This window comes from Hesperophylax consimilis, chromosome 16, assembly GCF_061612785.1.
Source record: "Hesperophylax consimilis isolate HC1 chromosome 16, BYU_Hcon_1.0, whole genome shotgun sequence".
Lineage (NCBI taxonomy): Eukaryota > Metazoa > Arthropoda > Insecta > Trichoptera > Limnephilidae > Hesperophylax > Hesperophylax consimilis.
The window spans coordinates 17,185,735-17,204,988 of record NC_142851.1 but is presented as its reverse complement, the minus strand read 5'-3'; the positions used below and the strand labels follow the sequence as shown (position 1 = coordinate 17,204,988).

The window sequence follows — 19,254 nt, the reverse complement described above, 5'->3', positions numbered from 1 at the left end:
GTATAAAATTCTTTTTTCATATTGAGGATTGCCGTTATGTAGGAATTAAAACTTTTCCAAATTTTAAGTTGATATTAACTGTTTTGATACCCTTTCAATTTACGTAAATATTCCATTAATGAAGCTTTATACATTTTGGGTGCATTGAAATTACATTAGTCGTGTTGTATCATAGTATTAACCCTTCGGTACTTTCAACACATTTGTTCAGTTTGCAATGTTTTCCGTGTATTTCAAATGCGCTATATACATCTTATTTTTTAAATCTCCTTAAAAACAAATACTGTTTTAGAAACTAGATAAAATTATCTTTCTGGTATATGCATTTAAAATAAACATTACTACATATTTCAAAAAAAAAAAAATTAATATCAAACATGAAAAATGGTACGCTAATCACATTTTTACTTAATTTTTTACTCCAATCGTAGAAAAATTGAGAGAACTCGATATTTAGAAAACACATTCGTTTTGTTTGGGGAAAACTGTAACTTCACTTTTATCTCATTCATATAATAAAAAAATATTTTTAAAGTTAACCAATGTTACGATAGCGGCACGAAATATGTATTATTCATTTTGGCTATTTTTAGGAATTTATTAATGGCATCCAGTATAAATATTTGAGGCAAACTGGAAAGAATCATTATTGCTCTTTCTAACGTCAAAAAAATTACGTATTTCCGCATGATAGAAAAAAGATTAAAATATTTATATAGACACCCGGTCATATATGACCTTAAAAAGCTGGAGGGGTTAAAGATTATTAATAATTCGTTTGTGTATTTCAAATTTCGACCGGATAAAAGTTAAATCGTTCTACTTAAGTCCTGATGATATAATGGTTATGTAACAGAATTTACTGAACCACAGGATGAATTCACCCTAAATTACTTCCTCCAGGAAAGTTGTTCAGATTTCAGTTTGAATAACCTTACAGCCATAAGTTAGGAAGATATAAATTAGTATGATTATATTTTCAAAACAAATGCCGTATCTCTAACTTATAAAACAAATATTTTGAATGTGTAGGGCCATAAGTTAAGGAACCCAGTGAAATGTTTTGATTGAGAATCCAAAGATTAATAACTTACATAGGTAGTTTATAACTAATTATTGTGTTTGTTGACTCTATTCAGTTTTCCAATGGGAGTTGAGCCTATTTTGTCAATTATATGCAACTTAAAATAAAATTGCTATTTAACAGGATGTACAAAATACGTATAAGCTTTCTAAAACAGGATCAAAATTAACTCAAATTCAAATAACTATGTAGATAAATTTGGCTTTCTGGCTACTAACTAACACATTTAACAGCGTGGATAACTCCCACTGAAAAATTGGATAAATGTTGATGTTACCCTGTGAACTTCCCAATCTATAGTGTTGGTCTGTAAATTTACTGTGTAAAATGTCTATTTTATAAGCGAAAGACAATTTTTAATTTATATTTAACATTTTACGAATAATTGACTTGGTGTTTGAACAAAGTTTCTGACAACCAAGGTAAAATTCTGACTTCGAACAAATAGTTTAATTTAAATTTAATAGGTTGATCGGAATTATTTTATAATGAATCTTGTAAATACTTCCATTCGTTTGAGCTCTGACTCGTAATTAACATTTGTTATTAGTTTTAAGATACAGTTCAAAACTATAAGATAAAATACTAAAATACCTACTTAATTTACTTCCAATATTAGTATATTTTCAATAATGACTTTCTATAAACTAATATCATAGCTTATTCATTCGAGTTCTTACCTCGTACGCCATGATTCAGACTTTGGTCGATGTGCAAACATATAATTATATTGTCATGAATTTTTCTCATTTTTAAACATAAAAATTAGTATTTTTATTCTGGGTGTTGTGATTGATTGTTAAGTTAGATGAACCCTTAATCCACCAACAAAACAATATTTCTTTTAAGATTAGTTCCCATTTGCACTACTTATTTTCGCCTTTTTGGTCTTAGCCACTTTTCATTATGGTAGGCGACACGTTACGCTATAAGCATCATTCATGACTTAGCCTATTTCAGCATATCACTCGCCATACACTACCATTGTGAATGTATGGCGATCGCGGTATGCTGAAATTGGCCAAGCCAAGAAAATATAGCATTGTCTGTCACAAGCTTAAAGGTCTCAACTAAAAGATAACTCTTGTGGAATGTTTCCTACGTCATTGTTTTTCTATGATACATCAAAGTTTGTAATGTGAGACAGTCTAGTTGCTCCGAGGCTAAAACATCTATTTTTAAATTGTCTTATAATTTTTTTCGTTAATGTACTCTTATTTTTGTCATTAAATGTACCCAAATAAAGAGGGCTGGCAAGTCAATGGTTCTAAACATGACAAATTATTTGTCATACCTGAAAAAAGATTGGCAAAGAGAATGAATATGTTTTGTAACATCCAATAATATATACATACAAAATATGTTTGGCTTTTGAAATTGTACCTTTCAAACCATCGCCAGCCATGCCTTGACTTCTTTTAAAACTGCCTTATCCAACGTGGTTCAATTTACCATCTAACACAACGTGCCCTAAAAACATTCCATACCTACATTTACATGTTTGGAAGCGAGAGCTTGACGCATTAGGCTGGGAATACACGGACTGCTACAACAGTCGATATCGATGGCTCCAAGCAGTAACTACATACTTCTCATAGAAAACAATAACACTGCCGTCTGTGTGTTTCCAATATTGACTTCTTGCGGCAGATGGCATATTCCCAGCTCTATATATATATATATATATATATATCTATCTGTCTTATCACATCATATATTCTAAACAATCTTTTAATATTGTGAAATAAATTGTTATTAAACATAGAATCTCTGTTGAAAGTTAGTAGCGTATGTTAGAGTAAGGTTAACTTTATAATTCCAAGCACTTAAGTATTGTTTCACAGTGTCACATGCTTAATCCGACTGTAATTTTTATATTGTAAAAACAAATGTATCTATCAACATAAAGTATTTATGAAAATAAAAGATTCTATATGTAAAATTGTGTGTATTTTATACATACATGACATTATATTTAATAACTCCCTTTTCATGCAACAATATTTTGCAGAACGTAAATGCATAAATAAATATCAGTTTCATAAAAATTTACATCTGATGCCAAGCTTCACAACATTCTAGAGATGGTTGATACCTGCAATGGGTTGTCACTGCGGAACCGGTTCTTTATCCAGTTTGGAACTGGTTCACAAAAAAGGAAAAAATTGAGATAAAGGAACCGGTCCCTCAAAAATTCTAAATATTTTGTTGCTTTTTACGATTTTATTTTTGATAAATATTCCAAAAGGAACCAGTTCCAAAAATAACCCATTCTTCCATGGACCTTAAGAGCCCTGGACAGAGTATTAGTCCGATTTTGTATGAATGGCATTGAAGCCAATCTAAGGCGAGGGGAAATTGCCTGGCAGCCATCTTGTATGACTACTTTTGAACTGATTTATATGCAAAGTGGTGCATAATAAACTATTATCATTTTATTTTTGTGATGCAGCTATATTGGCTGATGATTTTTTCAGTTTTTGATGACAAAAGGAATGGAATACGTCATTAAAAAATGTAAGTAGAATTTGGCATTTCGACATACATCTTTTGACACACATCTTGCCCGTCACCCCGCAGCTTCAAATTGTTGTTGAATTGTTCCGTCCAGGGCTTTTTAGGTCCATGGATTTCTCAGAGAAATAATATCGACAGTTGTAACAGGGACAGGAATATCGACTATTTCTACAGCATTCTTCATCACAGATCCACTAGCCCCTAGTTAGGTAAAGCTGTTCTTAGAAAGTGACCAAAAATGCATAGAAAAAAGCAGAGATAAATTCGATCGACTATAGGTGACAAATAAAATTCTCAGTTTTGCGCATTTACTGATATGTATAATGATATCTTATTGGAAATTATTTAAATTGCAATAAGAAATCTTCCTCCAGTGGATGGAGGACTTTAGCAGGAATGACGAGGCTGTGAAGGGGATTTCCCAGGTCCGTGGAGCTCATTTCCCTGAGGGAACAGGCCTTTATTTGCTGCTCGGGTGAACCCACTCGAGCCACGCCTACCACTAGTGTTTCCGCTGAAATATCTGAAAATACATTACAAATAAATTCAGTACCTACTTGTTTGTGGCTGAGGAAGCAGTTGATAGACTGCGTGGAAGAGGATTGGTTCAGAAAGGCGAGGACTGAGGACTGGGGGCAAATGGCGAGGGACCGCAACCAGTAGATGGAAATTATGGAAGAGGCAAAGTCCTACCATGGGATGGATGACTTGTTTAAATTTTTTGAAGACAAGAAAATGGAATTTGGCAGACGAGGTACAATCATGAGTTATACGAACTTGTTAGAGCCGTCAATAACAAGATTATAAAACAGGGCCAGCTCGGCTTGAACTCCAAGGGTTTTAGTGCCGATGATATATATATTTTAACACAGAGGCCATATTGGAAATAACTGTTAATACGAAATATGTACACAATCATTTCTTTGAAATAATGATTCATTATAATAATATTCATAGTAAATTCTATGAAATGTGAGGATTCCTTAAATGATGACAATGAAAACATTGAATGGAGTAATCTACTTATTGGTCTGTCACACAGAATAAAGAATATCTCTAGAAATGCAAACAAACAAAATCCTAGATGAAAGTTTAAAAAAAACTGTTAGTTTTTCCTTTGAAGTTTTGGTAAAGTTGCCGAATTGACGGGGGACGTAAAACATGCACAAAATAAGTTGTTAATTTGGGTTATTTTAATAATTTATGCATATTTCAAAACCTTCAAACTTTAATACGTCGTCGTTTACCATCTCCCCAACATAAATAGTAATTTCTTGTACAAGGTGGGACAAAAGTATTGTCATAATGTGAATGTGTCGTAATTTTTGCAAATGGCGTCAAATGTCACTGTGCTTTAACATTTATGCTGTAGACAGATAGAGAATTAGTTGACAACAAGCAATGGAGCGATACACATCTGAAGAATGTGGAATTATTGTTACTGCTTATTTGACCAATTTTCGGTCTGTTGTGTTAACGCAGCGTGAATTTCGTCATTGTTTTCCTCGCCGTACTGCACCATGTGCGTGAACAATTATGCGTTTGGCTGAGTGTCTTGTTTCCGTGATAACTCATCAAAATGACATTTCAACACATCTTTAAAAAGTGATGAAACAAAAACTAGGTTAAATAGTTTCCTATGCAACCTATTTAACCGAGTTTTTGTATTATCACTTTTAATGACTTTTTAAAGGTGTGTTGAATTGTCATTTTGCTGAGTTATCCGGTCACTGAGTGTCTTGCGCAAACTGGGTTCACTAGAGATGTCGCGTTCGACCGAGAATATCGCTGCTGTGGCCGAGGACATCCGAGAGAGTCCACAAACAACGATGCACACAATTTGGCATCCGCAGACATTTGTTGCGTCGAATTTTGGTGAGAGACCTGAAGACATTTCCATACAAAGTGCAAACCGTTCACCAATTGCTGCCTACTGACAGTCAAGTGAGGTTAACTTACTCCCATGCTCTATTAAACATGGTGCAAGAAGAGGATGATTTCGTATACAAAATCATAATGAGCGACGAAGCCCAGTTCCACTGAAGTGGTTATGTGAATAAAAAAAACACAAAGAGCCATTGTATCCCCTCAAAGTGACTATTGGTGCAGCATTTGCAGTGAAAAAGTGTTTCGACTTATTTTTTTTGAGGATGCAGATGGTACCATCGTAACTGTAACTGGTGAGCGCTACAGACAGATGTTAAATGCATTTTTTTTCGCGTTTGCCACAACAAACCACAAAACTTGTAAGTCTTGAAAGCCAACATTGAAGAAGAAATCAAAAATTTGGAGCCATATTTTTTGCGAGCAACAATTCAAAATGCCGTAAACCGAGCACAAATGTGCATCAACTCAGGAGGTGGTCATTCGAGCAATGTAATTTTTTTCAACTTAATGTCTTCAATTTTACACCTTCAAATAAACTTTCTGTGAAAACACAGCCAATTTTTTTATATTTTTAACAAAATGGCAGACAATTCACGTTAAGACATTACTTTTGCCCCACCTTGTAGTAATTAAGTTACCAAGTGCTATTTTAAAATTTTAAGAATTCAGCAACTTTATCGAAGTTTTTAGTGTTTGTGATTCTGCACTCAAATATATTGTTCTTTTTTCGATTTTTTTAATGTATTTTGACTAAGCGATTCTTTAATAATTATGTAAAATGTACCTACTCATTCTGTCTATATGTTCCACATTCAAGTTGAGAGACATTTTTTTTAAAACCCTTTCCGATGATGTGTTTGCACAGTGCAAACACCTATTTATTAATTTTATGTAGGTTCTGTAATGTGATGCACAACTTGTACACCTCTATTTGTGTAGATTATCTAGCGGTGAGAAACATTTTTTTTTAAAACTTCGAATAAACAATATAAGACTGTTTTAATTACAACAGATGAAAATCAAAAGATTTGAATTGCATTTCTGAAAGGGTTAACTGGTAGTCCCTACTTGGCACTTACTAGTTATGCAAAATAGAACAAAGAATTTAATTTGGTTCATGTCTATAATGTCTATCCTTTCTTTACTCTGTGGTTGTCAATTCTGATATATTCACTTAACAAACCACAAACACCACATTTTAATAGATATTCACTTAAAAAACCACAAACACCACATTATAATAGCATTATTCATAATATATTACCTGATGGTTCATTTCCTTTTCTATTTTCAACAATTTCCAATAATTGCTTGGAAGCTTCCATGACTGACATAAACCTGGGATCCATGTATTTTCTAATCTTCTTTGTCAGACTTTCCTCCGTTGGCTCTTTGACTTTGATATCTGAAAATAAATTCATATATTTTATAATTAGCCAAAGTCTTGAAATTATGATGTCCCGATATAGTCGGCTGTAACCGTACTCTGAGAATTTTATATTTCTCCTTGGTCTGCAGTAAGCTGGAGACCTGGAGAGTGGCTCAGATATCTGGAATTCTCATGAGGTGCTCCCACATATTGCAGCGTTCAGAAAAAGTTTCTGAGATTTTTCTACATCTAGGAGTGTGGCACTATCTGTAGCTCTACCTAACAAACATTCTTTTGGGTATGCACGGTCTTCACTCCTTGCAGCACAGAATGGAGGGATATGCCGCCACCCACCTATTTAGACTGTAGCGAGGCTATATCGGAAACTCAACTATTTCGGAGTGCGCGAGTCTCTATGTTTTTGATGACTATCTTAGACAACTTCATTAAAAACTATTCGATCTTCCTGCCCGTAGGACTAACCTGCCAATGGTTCTCCCGGTGAGGAAGAGTATATTGCTCCAGAACCAAATCTCTTCCGATATTGGCGTATTTTGCATCAACGAGGAGAAATTCAAAAGGAAAATCCTATTGATTCTTGAAAGAATCTATCCCATCACAATCTTCACTAATATCTTTTTTTTCTGCATACCTACCTTAAATATTTGCTAATATTTTCTTTTTTTTTTGCAAAAATATTACACATAATTTTGAATATACGTATTATTATTTAATCAGCAAGTTTCAAAATAATTTAGAAAATTGAAGTGGATTTAGATATTACGGATTTTTGAGTGGCGGTGAGGCAATTCTAGATAAGGCTTAATTAAGTAATGTACAGGAAATTTTATAAAAAAACATGTTTATATCAGGAAAAAATATTGGTGTAAGGTCATTATCCAACCTGTTGCATAATGATGTGCAAATGCTTATCTCCCTGCTAACATCGGGAAGAATTTATTATTAGTGGGAGGTGCATCTGACAACTAGGGCACTAGAAATCGTCTTATATATCAGACATTTGGTTTAATAAAACTGACAAAAATTATGTTATATTTTTGCTTGTTAACTCTCTAAACTGAACTTCGAATTGAACACCAAAAAACTAGGTTAAACATGTAAATAATATTGTAATGCACAATCTCTTGGTATACATTATTATGTACTAATAAGTATGATAAATTATATATAATTCATAGTACGAGATGGAATATACAGCAGCCAGTTAGTGGCTACCATCTTTCGTTACATTATAATTTTGGACCTAGACTTATTTTCATTTTTTTATCCAGAATGTATGCAGGGGTAGTGCAATGCAATACATTCCATATTTTGAAATAATTAGAATAAGAAAAATAATAATTCATAGATAGGCACAAAAAATTCGGAACATAAGCGAAAAAAGATAAACACAAAAATGTGTGTAAGCAGCCGTTTATGGAGGACATTTGGACATCTCCTGACTCCATAGGGCCATCAGGGGGGACTCCATCCAGGTAACCATGGCAGTGATGATTGTGTTACTTGATTGGCATAGTCTGCACCAGTGGCGGCCAGCTAATATGTGCTCCCGAGCGCCGAACAACCAACAAGATTTCCGACATGGCTAATCACAATACGAAACTCGGTTCGGTTATAATATCTCATTCAAAAGGTACCTACTTATTAAGCGCGCTTAACTTGCAGACCGACTTTGACTTGTGCCTATGTTCGTAGCAGTTCGTTTTCGATTGCGATCCAAAATTTAACTGCTATGTCGCATATTCTGTGGAACAGTCGAAAGCGTGGGTCCATACCATTACATACTATTCTTTGCAAATAATACCATATCAAGAACGGCGTTCGGAGTTTTACCACCACATCAGAAGGAACGGTTTATTCAGTAGAAAGTTAAACTAAAACGCGTATGTTTGATATTATTGTCGATATCGTTGTTTCAATTAACCATCTGCTATTTTTCAGCGAATGTTACGCTTCTTCGATACAAGCATACAGGATAAAAGAGATGAGTGATGGTCAGATTACTTATTATCAGTTCAGTCAGTACTCGCCGTTGCCAGGCATTGTCTCTTGAATTTAAAACTTTTCTTACTCTGAGAAAGTTTTGAAGTTTAATTGCAGGTTATATCGATCTTGTATATCAATTATTAATAAGGCATATCAATTGCATGTTATACTAATTTATGATTACTTTTGTGTTTGTTCAACGTATAAATTAAGAATGAGTTTGAATGTGGAATACATTAAGAATAATAGGTCGAGTTTTGAAAACAAAGTGATAATAAAAAATGCCGGTACACCTAAAACCTGAACTGATAATAAAATAAGAGTGCAAATCTGGATCGAAGAAGTTTACTCGATCATTTAACAAAACAATGTATAACAAAGCTTGTAGCTCTGTGCATGTGATCAATTGAATATTTTATTTTGTTTTACGTGTTTAATTTACGATGTTGATTCAGTTTGGACAATCAGCGGTGTTACTGATGTAACTCACCTTTCTGAAAAAATCAAAAAACATAATTCTTATCATTTACATTTACAAAAAGTTTTGAGCTTAAAGGTTTCAGGAAAAGTTGACATCAGAATGCAATTGGATTCAGGCTACCGTGCCTAAGGTAAACACCATAATGAGCTATTTAATAAAAATCGATACAGGTCAAATTTCCCAGAACATGATTTCAATGTGACGCTTAAAACGTATGACTTCCTAAATAAAGTTCAGTACCTAAAAGGTAAACTCTGTGCAATTTACGCCCGCGACGATTTTTCAAAAGCTAACGGCGCTTTATCAATTTTACAACTTTTTTATAGTACTTGTTTATTAGAAGACTTTCCCGAGACTGTGAAATTACTAAAACTTTTGTGCACCATTCGTGACCTTTGGAATGACCTCAGTTGAAAGCTAAAGATGTTTCTCAACGTTAAAAAGAATAAAATCTTTTAACACGTTGAGCCAGGACAGACTGAACGCACTATCAGTGTTAAGCATTGATAGAGGTCTTTGCTAAACAAAATGAACAGAGAATAGAACTTCTTTATAAATAGGTATGTACCTTTATTTAATTTATTTTATGACTTAATGTTGTAATCCGGTGAACCCCCACATATTTTGACCACCGGCCGCCACTGGTCTGCACCATAAGCTTCCCAAGTGGTGGTGGAGAAGCGCTCTGAAAGAGTGTACTTGTCCCTCCAGGAACATTTCCGTGGCACTGCAGTATGGTAGAATAAGGCAGAATAGTTGGCGATAAGCATTATTGTAGTTTTAGCTTATGCCATTGGGATGCAGTGTAATCTACCCACAGTTCTGACGTGTACAGCGAAGTGCAGAATGTGTTGAATGGTATCTTTTCTTCAAAAGTGAAAACGCCTTGATGCATACCCGCTCTAACGGATATCACTCTTCTTTGCCTTTCTATATCCTCGATGTCTTTCTGTGATAATATGTCCCAGGTATTTTATTATATACATTTAAAATTGTAAGAATTAGATTAAAATAGTCTATTCAATGAAAATTACCAACCTAACAGACATAATGTGTGAAGTCCTCTAGCATAATTTGACAAGATTTTTTCAAAGAAGCTATCTGGTTTCCAGGTTTCCGTCCAGTAGGGAATAGAGATTGTTTCTCCGAAGCTATATAACTGTAACCCACAGCACCCAACCGCGTTCAGGATAGAAGCATTGTGGACTACCTGAAACAAACATTATTAATCTTAGTTATAAAGCAGAAAATCAGTTAGTCTGAAGCAGTAAAACTCTAAAATCATGAGCACTAGCATTTTTATGTAAGGGCTAGTTGTTTCACAGAACATGAATAATTTAAAAAATTCAAAGTTAATATTCAAGTTCTGTTATTACATATTCCACTATAGGCCTGTTGTTTCACATAACTTGAATATTAACTTTGAAATTTGGTCAATTGTTCAAGTTTTGTGAAACAACTAGCTCTAAGTCAACACAGCCCTCAACGTAATTTCCACCATGAGCTATGGAACTCTGAAATATATCAGTTTAACTGTTCCAAACTCCCCCTAAGTGAGTTTTTTCCATTCTCGAAAAGATAGAACTCACACTGTTTGGGATGAATACTGTATGAATAAGTATTATAAGTTAGCCAATCCTAAGGAACCTCTTACATTCCGATACAAATAGCTAACTCATAGGGCGGATCTAAGGCTCAAAAATCAGTCAGTAAACATGACCAAGCAGCAACATGACTTTGAGGGGAGGGGGGACATGTTTTACATTTGGAAAGGTTAAATAAAATTTAAAAAAAAAATCTGCATAGCTAATAGAACCTACAGAGATGTAAAAATACTTTAGAAATTGCGAATACCGCACATTAGTCTCAGTTCCTCAATAATATTGGAGTCTATGGAAATATGGCATTCCCATCTAGAGTGGAAAATTTGTTATAACTTTTACAAAGAAACAGAAAAGGCGGAATTAAAAAAAATGGTTTCCCCATTTAATGTACCAATTTGTTGTGGGAGAAGGGAGTGGAATATGAATGATTACATCCACAAAAAAACACAGAACAAGCGTGGCAGGCGAATTTGTTTTCTAGGTAGGAGGGCAAATTTGGTTTTTCGGAAAGTCAGTATCCTAACAATATTTAGACGGAAATCTTTAAGTGTTTTTAAAATGGAAATCTTTTAGTAATGTTTAAAACGGAAGCCTTTAGAACATGTCAGCTTAACCCGCCAGTATCCGAGTGGGAAAATGCATCTGATTCCCACCCAGGTGTCGTGAGTTCAATCTAATGCTATCCAAGTCTTCCATCATTAAACAAGCAACATAATAATTAACAACATAATAATTTGATTTGTATAACGCCGTTTTTTTGGTCAAACTCATCTTAAGTGCGCTTAAAATATTAGGTAAGTACTGCGATTGCTCGGACCCCGGCCCGATGATTTATACCTCGTCTAGTTACGGGGCACCCTCAGGTCGGGGGCCCTGGACTCATTCCCCGCCTGCCCATAAGGTAAAGACAGCATTGCCAGGAGAGGCCCAGTCCTTCTAACTCATCAAAACCTTATTCTAATAAAAAAATTGACATTGCTCCATTCCCCCTAAGCATTTTTTCAAATGCCGGTCTCCACGGATTTTACTTGTTTGGTCTTGTAGTGGGAACTTTAGATCACATAGATTTCTAAATAAACATCTCCTCCTTTCTATCAAGCCTTATCTAGAATTGCCTCATCGCCACTCAAAATTCAATAATTTCTAAATCCACTTCAATTTTCAAAATTATTTTGAAACTTGTTGATTAAATAATATTATATTAAAGTATAAATTTTCATTATCTTTCTCGATCTATTTAGAAAGATGGTCAAGAACACTCTTGAAGGGAGTAAATGAATTTTTTTCAAGTACAATTTGGCAGGTCACTTCAAGTGCTTCACTACGTTTGGTTACTTAGTAAGGGTTCTCGGTTTATGGAGACCCTTTGACCTATCCAGCTGATCTCTCTCGACCCATCGTCTTGCACCACATTGAGAGGGATGGATTCATACGTCTGTCACTCCTGGACACACTGACCCCTAGATTCCTACCCACCCCTCATATATTTTCCTCCCCCAGAACTTCCTCTCCTTAAAAAGGCCCTCCACACAGCATCCCCAAAGATGACATAGGACTTGAGGGAAGTTATTTTCCTCGGGGCTTCCTGTGTAAAAAAATGTTAAAAAAATCCATATTATTTTTTAAAAAACTGTTCCAAATACGACAACGTATTGTTTGGCGAAGCAGGGTATTAATTTTCAATGAAATATTAACTCTTTGCACGCGGCCGTATCAACTGTTGTTACGGCAAAAAGTCTATACTCACACGCGGCTGTATCAACAGTTGATACGGAAACTTTGACGGCCGATAGTTGATACGGAAACTTTGACAGCCAATATTCCAGCGCTCTTTCGTCATAAATGTATTTCTTGCTCACTTGGACATTCGTAGAACTATCACGATGCTGACATCTACAAGAATTTCTCAAAAATAAAATTGTATTTCATAAAAAAAGATTGATAATCAAGTGCGCCTCTTCGCGCCTTTTAGTCCTTTAGTTTACATTTTTGTCAACGGATGACGTTAGTACTAGTATGTCATTCACAACTTTTCATAACTAAAAATGATAAGTGATCATGGTGTCCCACTTGTGTCTATCAACGCAGTGGCCTAAGTAAACACACGCCGAGTGAATGGCGGGACCACATTCAAAAGATACGGTACGTCTTTGTATGAAATTTTATGTTTTTGTTTTTATAAACATCTAAGAGTGTTGACACACGAGGATTTGTTTTCATATTGTGGAGAGTAATCTGTTCTGTCTATATAGTCCAATAAATCATGCCAGAATGCTATAATTTGACATTTAATTGCGTGCATAGGTATTTGAAAATATGTACCACGTACGGGTCTAGATAAAAGGGAGCAAATTAACGCGTTCAAAAGGTTAAAGGAAAGGGTTGTAATAATTTATTAAAAAGATCTCGTCTTAATCGGTAATAAGACGGCAGATATTAAATTTCAAATTAAACAATCAAGCTGGCTAGTTCTTGGCAACGTTGCAGACATTTGCTCGTGTGTTGTGATTGATTAATGAACATAATAATAGGCGCATACCTGAAATGGTATGTTCATTTCCTTGGCTCTCAGCAACATGTCCGTGTGTGTGGTGGCCCCTAATGGGTCGCCCACAACCAGGAGGGCCACGTCTTTGTCTGCAGCCCCTGACAACATGTCCGTTGTGCCACTCTCACACATTTCTCTGTCAGCGATAATCAGTTCTCTGCCATAAAACTCTTCCTGTAAGCATATATCAGCATCGTTAGAGAATTCTTCTTCTTTTCCGTATGGTGGAGGAGCATTGTCGGGGGAGGTCAAAGTGTGACGCTGAGCTTATCCACCAGTAAACACCATCAAGAGTCATTTGGTTCAGCACAGATGTGCCTCCGGAAAACTAATGAAGGGAACATCCTTCTACGATGTGTTCTGTGTTCAGAATCAGAATTCTTCTAACTTTATACCATCATGCAATTCTACCGCAGGAATGGGCAGAAAGTATAAACCGCCACACAATTTTGTCTTCGAAGATACTCCTTGCTTTATTCACATTCATACATATTCTAATACATTCTCTACCGTTAAACTGATTTGTGGCATGACCCAACTTAATCCCTAGGAGCCGGAGACCTGCATTTGCATTGTTGAAGAATTTTGCCCACGCACGTCACGAAGCGCTGCGATTGAAGTGTCGACCTTATACATTTATTTTGCCTTCGGATATTACTTCTACTGGGTTTGTTAAAAACAAAATGTCAATTTATCAAGAATGGTTTTGTCTTCTTATTGGCTTTAACTAGTTTGTATTTTTATTTACGGAATATTATTGTCGGCTCCTACGGGTTAAGTACATATTTGATCTGTTTGATTATACTTTGTCTTGTGTTTGTGGACAATCTCTAACTTCTGTTCCCATTCACTTACGTGTCTTATATTCTCCTGATACTCGTTTCTCTGTCTATCCATTCTATTTGTCCAAACAATGATAGATTTAATTAAAAATAATACACATATTTTTTTAGACAACGGTAACTATTCAGAAAATAGGGACACCCTTAATAAGCACTTCATATTATAATAAGAGGAGAAAAAACTAAACTTAAAACATTTACATTAATAACAATGGCCGCCAAGTAAACAAATCGATTTAAATTTTAATGAAATAACAACTAAAATGAATTATTTTCCAATTTATTATCTAACTGATACAAAGTGTTTTTAAAACAAAATGTGCGTGTCAAGCGTGTCCCTGTTTTGTGTACCCAAACAACTCGGTCTTGGCACCAATCCTTGCTTCAATCTCATTCATTCATACTCTTCTGTTATTCTGACTCTTGACATGGCCCGACCCAAGTATTTAGTTCACTTCATCGGGCCATGTCTTCCTCGGGTGTCCCTGACTTCTTCAACAATTCACACTCGCGTCATATATTCTTCGTTCATTCGCTCTACATTCCCAAACCTTGCGTTCCTTTCTTCTTCCTCATTAAAATAGTAAGAAAATTAATTTAATAAGAAGATAGATAGACCAGACTAACAAAAGATGTGAAAAAAACGTTAATTGTAGTAAACTATATGGCTTTGTACTAATAATAAGGCTAGCTAAAATATATTTACAATTAAAAATAGAAACTTCAACTTACTAGTGATTCTTTGCCGACTGTCAAAACTGATGTGTAGGCTTCCAAATACACTCGATCACATTTTTTTATTATTTCAAGTCCTTTTACGGTCACATCTTTGGCGTCTCCCAGGCCCAATCCTATTAAATAAAACATTTTAAATGAATAAATATCAATTTGTCAACGTAAACAACTCCACTACGCTAATATTGGAGGTTAAAGTGAATGGCGTGTAGGTGACAGTTCGTTATTTGGCTGCCGAGTGCAGAAAAATATTTAATAATAAATGTATTAATTCACGAAAAACTAGCAATACTGAAATGCGCCTACGTAAAGGGAAAGAGGCGACAGTCTACATTTGAATAATGTTTTGTAAGTTAATTGGAGAATGTTATAAATATATTTTTTTTGGGAATTGTATCCAGCGGGGTATAAATTTATATCTAATTTTGGGAGATATATTTCCGAGCCTGACAAAGTCTTATAAAAGTTATACTTTTTCGTGTTATATTATGGTGAGATATATGTTTTAAACAGTGTTAGAAAGTGAAAACATTGTGCTTTCAGTTTGAATACAATTAACCAAGCCGCTCCCTAAAAAATGTTATAATTCTATTAAACAGCATTTAGCATTTGATAAATATTTGTCAAGGTTTGTAATTTTTTTAATGAATATTGTTTAAAACAAAAAAGTAAAAAGACTTTAACTTTTACAATGCCTTTGTCTAATAAATAATTGTTTTCTATAGCTTTAGTAAAGTTTTAAATTTATTTTATTTTGTTTTACGCCCAGCCGGGCTTTGACGTGGATAAGAACAGAATACACCTAGTGAGCAATCGAAAATTATACCCAAAATTTTTGAAGCATCAAATAATAGTAAACTGAATATGAAACAATATTTGTAAAACTTATAACAGTAACATAAAATAATATAGAAACTAGAACAATACTATATACAAGACAAATCACTAAAACTACATTACCAACGCTACTCTATTTGAAGGATTCAATAAAGTGCTGGTATAGATTGAATTCTATAAATGTCAATAAGAGTAAGTATAAGAGTCAATAAATATATTAGTAGTACCCCCAAACTTGTTGCCCAGATTATGCATACCATTGGTTAGTGAGTGTGTCTAACAGTTGGTTGTGTATGTATTGCAGAAGAATGTTACATTTTGTCTTGTGATCGTTGTGGCAACGATGGCAGGGCAGTCAATTATGTTATTAATGACTGTGTTGACAACCAGGTGTGACATAATTCTCATTAATGTCAGACAGCGTTATTAGATGCAATTGAGTTATAAATCTGACATAATTAACGTATTCAATTGGAATTTTGAGCTAAAAATTTACGTACCTAAGAAATTTGTGCTAATCTGTGTTAGACTGAACTTTATACAAAGGGGACCAAATAGGTGAATTATATTCCACGTGACTAATGAAATATAAAGCGATCTCATACAATCTAGGGACTTAAAATCAGTTAAAGTTCTGCAAAGGTAGCCAAGTATCTTTAAAGCCTTATTAGTAAATGGGTGCAATGAATGTCAAGTTTTCATCGAATATTACATCCGAGTCACTAATTTGTGACACTGGTATTAATTTAATATTATTTCATGTAAGATATTATAACGAGTTTTCGAAAATCTTATCATGATGTATTTCACAGACGTCTGGAAACTCGTAATACAAGCGGGAAACTGGTGAATCTACATCACATTTAGAGTTGTTTTTGTAGATTCTTTTTTTTTATTTGAGCTTTGACTGTCGATTAAATTGAGTCTGAAATTAGAATCTTTTTTAGGTTAAATTTGAAAAAGTCTAACATAGGTGGTTAATATCAGCAGCTTAATGTTTTTTTTAAAGATTGAAGCATGTACCTGACTCCAAAATGTTTTTTTAACATTTTAGTTGTTCAAAAAATTTTTTTTCATATAAATAAAAGGTTTTTTGAGTTCTTTATGTGATACTGATTCAACAGTTTCCTTCTTAACTTTGCGGACACCATGTATATTGACAGGCCCACAAAGATTAACTAAATTATAATGTTCTAAATATGCCTAATTTGTGCAAAAATCCCTCATGTCACTGGCCCTCGATTCTCGACGAAGTCATTTCACTCGAACAACGAGTGGTGAGTGGTTTATTTATGGTTCTTGTGGAATGACTTTTAACGTTTGGCGTATGTAATTATGTACCTTCGCCGAGACTCAAGAATAAGATTGTCGACCAATGTAAGTATTTTCGACGGCGATTGCGAGCGGCCTGGATTGGAGAATCGGTACCCTGGTCACTTGCTTGACTTGCTTTCGTTTGAGTTTTAGTAGATGCACGCACTGCGTCTTGCGTTATTTCAATACTACAATGAAATAGAATTAAGGCGACATAAGAATCTAATAACGTGGGCTTACTCGACGCTCACATTTTAATTATTTCCGAGGTACGTATTACTAAAATCTCAAATGTTTCTAGAGGGATACCTACGTAAGTAATATTTAAGATTAATAAAAACAAGACTACACCATTAATATATTTAATGTAAAATGGCTTTGTACGGGACGGCACTGTAGTCGCCGGCCGCACAGACGATATAGCGGGAGTGGCCGGCTGGCCGCTTCGACGCCTTGGAAGAGAAGGTCGGGAAAAAGTAGGGAAAAAGTTGAAAAAAATGGAAAAAATGGGTAAAAATATGGGGAAAAGGAAAAATGGGGGAAAATGGGGAAAATTGAGGAAAGGGAAAAATGGGGGAAATGTGGGGAAAGGGAGAAATGGGGAAAATATGGGAGAAAGGTATAAGGCAGGGGGGAGGAAGGTAGGGGGGAACCTGCGCCCTGACTAGGGACGCTTCGACTATTGTGAAAGTTTCTTCTTGATGAACACCAGGGAGCCGGGAGAAAGAAGAAGGCCAGGTTGAAGTGAAGGTCCAGGGCAGAAGAGGCTTGAAGAAGGCAGTCCAGGAGAGATGTTGATCGTTCGATGGTTGCTGGCTCTCTGCCGAATTGCGCAAGTTTCCTGCCTTTTAAAGGACCAACGGGCTTAGCTCTCCCTTTGTTAGCGAGAAATTCCGAGAATTTATTTTGGGTTCCCGGAATTTTCACAGGGAAGAGCGCCGCTGTTACGCAACTCGGTTGGGGACGATTTTGACTAGGTCCCTGACTGTTTCTTCAATCCACTTTGCCCGGGTCATTTTTATTTAAATACATTTTATGAGTTTGCACATATTAAAGAGAGAAAATATATTTAAAAGGCAGCTTTGCACAATATTCAAATTGTGCAAATTTACATATTAAAGAGAGAAAATATATTTAAAAGGGAAGCTTTGCACAATATTCAATTTTGTGCAAACGGCAAGTTTTGTAAAGGAAACTGCGTCTGCACAATTTCAAATTTCATGCAAATTTAAATATTAAAGGGAGTTGGTATCTAAAAGGGAAGATTTGCACAATATTCAATTTTGTGCAAACGGCAAGTTTTGTAAAGGAAACTGCGTCTGCACAATTTCAAGTTTCATGCAAATCTTCCATGTTTTGTACAAATTTATTATGATAGGTATTTTAATTTATAAGAGGGTGTTGGGGGGTCAAGCCTTTGTTTTTTGTCTATAATGATGACTACTTGACCCCGTGATTTTATTTATTAGTCAATTTTGTAGATAAGATTACAGATTCTTTATACAGATGCAGATAAGATTACAGATTTTATACAAGTTTTTTGAGATGATTTTGTTGCATAAATTCGAATATGCGCAGAGGTGAGTTTGTAAAGGAACTGCCTCTGCGTAAATTCAGATTTATGCAAATTAATTTAAGTCGGTGGAGGTACGTCCGGTACAGGCTTGAAAGTTTTTTGAAAAGAAACGGTTTTCAACTATAAAAGAATTAGTAACTTTCCGAGGGATCCCTTTAGAAACATTTGTGGTATTAGTAATAAGTTCATCAGAAATAATTAAAATAAACCCCAGGAATTGATCTATTTTATAGACCTACTATCGTAAAGTCGACGTCTCGTCTTGTACAAACGCGGTTTGGCGTTTTCAGCTATTCCAAAACCGCTGCGCTTAATCGCAATGCGTGCAAAATGATCTAACGTCAATTAACCAAATTGTTAATTAGATCGGCTTCAAGCTAGTTATAGCCGATACAAGGAAATGTTTTGTAAATTGCCGACTGCACTATAAAATAGGTTATTAGTCTACTTCAT

At 34.9% G+C, this 19,254-nt stretch overlaps 1 protein-coding gene across 1 annotated transcript; it reads right to left on the bottom strand.

Moving 5' to 3' along the window:
• Window positions 1-247: 247 nt before the first annotated feature.
• Dph5 (diphthine methyl ester synthase) lies at window positions 248-15,266 on the bottom strand. The gene is made up of 5 exons (XM_089640976.1): window positions 15,072-15,266; window positions 13,489-13,671; window positions 10,384-10,555; window positions 6,753-6,893; window positions 248-4,124 (listed from the first exon to the last, which is right to left on the bottom strand). The coding sequence occupies exons 1-5, from the start codon at window positions 15,204-15,206 to the stop codon at window positions 3,943-3,945; spliced, it is 813 nt and encodes a 270-aa protein (XP_089497102.1). The 5' UTR covers window positions 15,207-15,266; the 3' UTR covers window positions 248-3,942.
• Between the last annotated feature and the right edge of the window lie 3,988 nt (window positions 15,267-19,254).